Source organism: Barbus barbus (genome assembly GCF_936440315.1).
Source record: "Barbus barbus genome assembly, chromosome: 10".
Lineage (NCBI taxonomy): Eukaryota > Metazoa > Chordata > Actinopteri > Cypriniformes > Cyprinidae > Barbus > Barbus barbus.
Window position 1 is genome coordinate 6,587,782 of NC_136738.1, and position 7,159 is coordinate 6,594,940.

At 36.7% G+C, this 7,159-nt stretch overlaps 1 protein-coding gene across 1 annotated transcript; it reads left to right on the top strand.

The window, feature by feature from the left end:
• The first annotated feature begins 813 nt into the window (after positions 1 to 813).
• On the top strand, positions 814 to 6,115 carry LOC306875724 (uncharacterized protein). The gene is made up of 5 exons (XM_079426433.1): positions 814 to 1,455; positions 1,679 to 1,741; positions 3,904 to 3,977; positions 4,147 to 4,190; positions 5,863 to 6,115. Exons 1-5 carry the CDS (start codon positions 885 to 887, stop codon positions 5,909 to 5,911), a joined length of 801 nt encoding a protein of 266 aa, XP_079282559.1. The 5' UTR covers positions 814 to 884; the 3' UTR covers positions 5,912 to 6,115.
• Positions 6,116 to 7,159: the final 1,044 nt, after the last annotated feature.

Here is a 7,159-nt window from a genome sequence, read left to right on the forward strand (position 1 = left end):
TCCAGATTTTGCAATTGTTTTACAAATGCATGCAGATATGCTGCCTTATTTCATCCACACATTTGAAATGAAGTGAAGGCAACACCCTAAAACAGCACTTGGCCCCAAACCTAGTGCTTCATGCACATTAACTCTGACCTGCGAACTCCTATGACATGAAAATGTGTGATCAACATCAGATCAATACATGATCACAGTATGACCTCGTAGCTGAATTAAAAGTACATAAATTTAAAACTGCAGTGCTGCAGGAAAGTGGAGTAGATTGTATGTTTTTACATTTTAGATGTATTGCTATTTATGTGTTAAATTTAAGTTTTTTAAAAGATGCTGCAGAGCGTGACATTATATTGTGGCCGTTGCATGTTCAAAATAGTGTGACCACGGCTTTCCTTTTTTTCGCTAGCCTGTATTTTATCATTTGTTTGTTTATAGCATAAACTATGACATTGAATTGAGAGACAAGGTAATTACCATGCCATAATTTTAATTGTACAAATCCAGTAGAAAAAGTGGCATAATTGGTCAACCACCCGACCACCAGACTATCTTAAACATTCATCACATGTCTTAGGACCATTCCCCTGATAAATCAGTACTGCTTGGTAGAAGTAGTTTGGTAAAACAATCAGCGCTTGTTAGGTCTATACACATCTCTGGTTGCTATTACAACTGCAACTTGCTATATTTTTGGTTGAATTTATTTTCTTGATTAATCAATTAGATTTTTAGTCTATATAATGTCATAAAATTGTGAAAATAGACTGATCAGTGTTTTCTAAACAATTCTGTACTTCTACAATGTAGGCTGGACTGCACAAGGTGCTGCCAAACAATTCGGTGAACCCTCATCAGCCCAGGTTGAACCCCCCACTTGTCCACCAATGGTCACACCAGATCTACAGGTAGCAGTGTCCAAGCTTCATGCCTCAGCATCTACCACTGGACCACCAATGGTCACGCCAGATCTACAGGTAGCAGTGTCCAAGCTTCATGCCTCAGGATCTACCACTGGACCACCAATGGTCACGCCAGATCTACAGGTAGCAGTGTCCAAGCTTCATGCCTCAGCATCTACCACTGGACCACCAATGGTCACGCCAGATCTACAGGTAGCAGTGTCCAAGCTTCATGCCTCAGCATCTACCACTGGACCACCAATGGTCACACCAGATCTACAGGTAGCAGTGTCCAAGCTTCATGCCTCAGCATCTACCACTGGACCACCAATGGTCACACCAGATCCACAGGTAGCAGTGGCCAAACGTCGTCCCACAGCAGCTACCACTGAACCACCAATGGTCACACCAGATCCACAGGTAGCAGTGGCCAAACGTCGTCCCACAGCAGCTACCACTGGACCACCAATCGTCACACCAGATCCACAGGTAGCAGTGGCCAAACGTCGTCCCTCAGCAGCTACCACTGGACCACCAGCAGCCCTTATTGGTAAAGGTAAGCAGAAAAGGAGCTATCTGAATGTTATTGAAAGTAAGTTGTAAACCACACAAAACCATACTATTACTTTGTGTAATGTGATACTGTAAACAAATTCAGAGTCTGGACATCCCTGCATTCATCATATATATATGTATATGTATGTATGCATATGTGTGTGTGTATATATATATATATATATATATATTACATATTTACATTTTTTCCATGTTATTAACAGATGAAGGTGTGGAAAAAGGAGGCTGTCCAGTTCCCACTACAGTGCGGCCACATAAAAGGAAAGGTGTGTTGATGTACTGTGTGTAAATCCATACATTGTAATTGACATTAATTGTTGTGAGTCTTCATGAAGGCTGTATTTACATTTACATTTAGTAATTTAGCAGACGCTTTTATCCAAAGCGACTTACAAATGAGGATTGTATTTCCATTTGTAAGTGGTTTATTAGGTTTGGGCAGTGTCCAGATGTATGTGTTCATTTGTTTATTTAACAGTTGGGGTGAACAATTAATCGAAATCTTATTGAAATCACAGTATAGCCTTCTGTAATTTTCAGTTCACGAGGTGTAATATTTGTGCAAGTCAAAATTTGTGTCAAAATAGCATTTTAAATTAAATATTGTGGTGCTTCAAAGATGTTCTGGCCTACACATCATATTCTACAGATTTAAAGGGATAGTTGACCTAAAAAAGAAAATTCTGTCATTAATTACTCACCCTTGTGTCATTCCAAATCCGCAACACCTTTGTTCATCTTCAGAGGACAAATTAAGATATTTATCATTTTTCATGAAATACGAGAGCTTTCTGATCCTCCATAGACAGCAGCATAACTGAAATGTTCCCAGAGCCAGAAAGGTTGCAAGGACATCGGTAAAACGGTCATGTGACATCAGTGGTTCAACTGTAATTTTATGAAGCTACGAGAATACTTTTTGTGCCCAAAGAAAACAAAAATAACCACTGTATTCAACAATTATTCTCCTCCAAATCATGTATTACACCATTATCGAAAGTACCACGATGCATGCATGTTCGTTCCTCTGCACATAAACAAGGTGCAGCACAGCGCAGCGCATGCACGGCAGCAGCAGCAGCACACGCATGCATCGTGGTAGTCTCCATAATCAGGGATGATGATGAGTTGGAGGAAAAGAATTGTTGAATAGAGCTTGAGCACAAAAAGTATTGTAAATCTATTGTAAATTGTAAAAAGTAAATCTCACATCTTCGTGAAATTATCGTTGAACCACTGATGTCACATGGATTATTTTACCGATGTCCTTTAATATGGTTCTTGGTCTGGGAACATTTCAGTTGTGTTGCTGACTATGGGAGGGTCAGAAAGCTCTCGGATTTCACCAAAATTTTTAATTTTTTTGTTCTGAAGTTGAAAGAAGGTCTTACAGGTTTGCATCGAAATGAGGGTGAGTAATTTTCATTTTTGGGTGAACTAGCACCTTTAAGAAAAAATCTTTGTTTGGTATAAATCCTTGCAAAAATCACACCACGATAATTTAAATGTTTTTCAGTCAAAATTAGTATAATTGTGTAAAAATTATAATTCCCTTCAATATCCCAAATCATATCAATTGTAAAATCAGTCAAAATAATTGCTATTAGATTTTTTTTTTTTTTAAATTGTTCAGCCCTATTTAACCAGGACAACTGACAGTTAAATGACTTTCAAGCTAAATTTCATCTGTGATCCCTTTCCCCATCGACCGCTGTCAATCAATCAGTTATAGCTGGTATGTTCAGGAGGGGGCTTGTACTGTATGCAGTGTATCATGGCCTGTTGCGAGTTGTGAATTAATGAACAGTCCTTATGTGCAATGACAGCAGTGTGTTTGTGGAAGCTGTTATACAGGGTTCCTTTCTATCTAGGACTGTGAACTGAATGCCACAAAATTGATTTGTATGAGCTGCAGTACCTAGCTACAATCGTTTGGCAATTATTTGGCAGCATAATAGCAGACAAAGTCAGAATGTAACATACATGTTAATAGTTGCATTTTAAAACTATTCTTCTACATAATAAACATCTAACTATTTATACTGAGATCTGTAATATGGTCAGGAATTTTGAAATGGAAAATGTGTAAGAATCCTGGTTTTAGTATGGTCTTGGTGTCAAGACCACTTTTTTAAGGTCTGTCTCACCTTGGCATTGACCAAATTTTTGCTTGATCTGGACTCCATGTCAGTACACTCTGGTATGGGTCATGACTTGTTCTCTGTTTAAGTAATCCTGTTTGAGTAATCCAATATTAGCGGATGGTGAATAATAGTTTGTGTTCAATACAACTTCTTCACCATAATAACTACAATATGAAAACTGTGACTAAGTACAACCTAAATAATCTAAATAATCACTTATCATTCTATAATGACTTGTGTAGTGTTAATCCTTGTGAATGAAATATTTTTTTGTTTCCTTTCAGAATGCTCACACACACTGACAGGGAGCCAGGATTTTTACCCCGTGAAGAAGGTTGCAAAATGCAGAGTTATTAAGGTGAAATATAATACCACTCAAACACTACATAAGCTACATAATGTTCCTGATGAAAGGGGCTGATAATTTTTCTGTTATTTGTATAATTGTCTTGAAAAAGTATTGGTGATTTGTAGAACTGCTAAGTATAGCAAATATTTAAAACTGAAAAAAATCTCACTATTTTTAGGGCCAAAAATGGAATCAGGTGGAGTGGGAGCCATGCAGACTATGGTATGTACGACTTCTCATGTGTAACACACATTCAATTAGTTTGAACGAGTACAAACTATTGACCTATGTTAGTTTGTACATTTCTAAGTTTGTCTAAATAGCTGTTAAATGGGTGGTCAGTACTTGCTCGTTTATCTTAATATAGCCAACACAAAGTGTCTTAGTAAGGTGTTAGGCCACTACGTGCCCCCAGAAGAGCTTCATGCTCTTTGACATAGATTTTCTAAGTCTTTGTACTCTATTGGGGGCAGGAGGATGGAGCTCCATTTATCCAAAAGATATGCTTTCATTTTGTGTTTTGAGGATGGTGGTGCAGAGTTAAAAAATCTGAAGCTGTTATGTTGGATCTTGGTGGCCCAACACCTTACTAAGACTTGTTGTTTTTTCCCTTAATTTGTCAGTCTGCAGTGTATCTTATTTGCCACTAACACCTACTACAATTGCATGCACACCGAAAATACAGTTATGGACAATAATGATTAAGTTATAATTGCCAAACTACATAGCCTGCATTATGTGAAAGCCATAGGTCTGATTTTACAGATTTAAAATGGTCTTCATTGCAAAACCCCTGAGCTTTCAAAGGCAACAAGATAGAAAACCTCTAGGTATTTATAAATAAATAAGTGTGGCTGTGTGTGTGTGTGTACATATGGAGCTTACCCTGTTGAAAAAACCAGCATATGCTGGTTAGGTATGTTTTGAAGTATGGCTGCTGGTTTAAGCTGGTCCTTAGCTGGTCATGTGCTGGTCCTAAGCAACTAGCTCCTGCTCAGGACCAGCACATGACCATCTTAAAAGAGCTAAGGACCAGCTCAAACCAGCTGCCATGCTTCAAAACATACCTAACCAGCATGTGCTGGTTTTTTCAACACAGTAAACAGAGACATAACAAGAAGAGGGAAGCAGAGGAGACATGACCTGTTGCCTTGAGGCTAATGCACTTCAAGGCTCAATTCTTTGAATTCACTGTTACCTTTCAGATGCCTTACATGCCCCATGTAGTTAAATTGGAGCTCTTTTTAATTGAGTTTCTCAAAACTAATGTAATCTGTGACATTTTTTTATTTTATTTTTGGACACCATTGTTATAAATCTAGACTTGCTTCAAAAATACAGAAACGGTCTGTTACTGCAGTACTGCCTTCCTTTCTTAACAACTGGATCAGTATATTTATTGTCAGCTTGTGATCTTCTTTTATGACAGATGTTGTCTCAAAGTGAAATATGACTTCACATTCCTCATTTTTGAGTTGCTAGAACAAAATGCAGTCAATTGATGAATGCTTTAAAATAAAATTGTCTCAAAGAAATGACAGACTGAGTAGCTGGCTTAACAGAAAGGAAGATAAACCTACCAAAAATGTAAAACACTTTGAAGTATTGTGCATACCAAATAGTGATTCATGTAAGAAACATAACGGATTATAGTACACAATAACAACACAAGACATCCACCTTGTGTTCTTCTCTATTTTTCTTGACTTAAACAATTAAGGATTTTCTTCTTCTGCATTGTTGACTAACATTAGCCTACTGTGATGTAATGAAACCCCTCTAAAACATAGCTATTGGAAAACAGTTACAGGAGTCTTAATATGTACATTAATGTGTCTACAGTTTGTCTGCATAAACAAAACATCTAATTGCATCCTTCCTTTTTGTGTTACAGTGGAAAGAAGTGGCCATTGGAGTGGGTGGCAGATATAGACACCGTTTAGTTTCCAATTTCTACAGGTGCCCAATGTGCTGGATTCCTCTTTATTTAATTTATTTTTGGCATTCATTCTTTCTTCTATTGTAATAATAAATAATATATTTGTTTGTTTGTTTCGCACATCAATTGTTAACACTTTTGAGTGAGTTTATTTATGAGTTGTCATTATACTTTTTCTGTACTTTCTTCAATAAAAAACTGAGGAATTAATTTGTTTTTTCTTTATTTTCAGACACACATTTATTTTATAGGCTACTTCATTCTATGAGCATCCAAGACAACATAAAATGTATCTGGGTGTTTGTTCAGAGAATAGTGGCATTAAAAAAAATAAAAATAAATAACATATTCATGGTTGATCCTTAACTTGTCTTTATTTATCACATATTTTGCATACACATTTAATCTGTATCAGGAAATGCCTTGGCATATAGCTCCTTCATTTCTAAATGGCAACCTGTTAGACAACTTTATGCAAAGCTTTTTTGCATGGGAAATAATCAAGTAAATGTTTTAAATATATATAAAACTATTGTACAGTGTCAAATAATCACACCATCATTTAAAATAATTTGATTGACCAATAAAAATGTTTTTAAAAGCTGTTGTAAGTGACCTCATAAAATATTGTACATATGTGTCTTGTGTCATTATGACATACAGTTTGTGACTTTACTTTGTCCTGGATGGAGCTGTCCCTGGATCCCCATTCCTTTTCAGATGGCACTGTTATTACCAACAGTGTGTAGATTACTTTTACTAAGATTACTGCAAACAGATGTCTTTCCATTAACAAGGTAATGTACTTGATTATATTTATATTCTTAGCACTCACATTACAGGTACACTGCCTACATTTAGCAGATGCTTTTATCCAAAGCGACTTAAAAATTATAATGGCATCTGTAAAGTAAATTATATGATTGTGCATATAGCCAATTAGCCAGATGACCACAGCATATATAGTAATCTGGCATATATAACTGTTGCTGCTTTGAGGGCACCTCATATCTGTAATGATACTGTGATTTATTTTTAATGCAATTTACCCCCGTACTTAAAGCCATAAATACCATTCATTTGAGAAAACTCTAAAACTTTTTTCTGGAGATACAAGTCGTGAAAGTCGTGACGTATTGTCAAGTATGGTGACCCATACTCGAAATTGGTGCTCTGCGTTTAACCCATCCAAGTGCACACACACAGCAGTGAGTAGTGAACAAATGCACACACACACACACACACACACCCG

Excerpts from the sequence above, each read along its gene's own strand:
- LOC306875724 (XM_079426433.1), top strand. The coding sequence starts at position 885 with ATGGTCACACCAGATCTACAGGTAGCAGTGTCCAAGCTTCATGCCTCA. Across the intron at positions 1,456-1,678 it reads AGCAGCCCTTATTGGTAAAG|ATGAAGGTGTGGAAAAAGGA; the intron begins GTAAGCAGAAAA and ends TGTTATTAACAG. Across the intron at positions 3,978-4,146 it reads CAAAATGCAGAGTTATTAAG|GGCCAAAAATGGAATCAGGT; the intron begins GTGAAATATAAT and ends CACTATTTTTAG.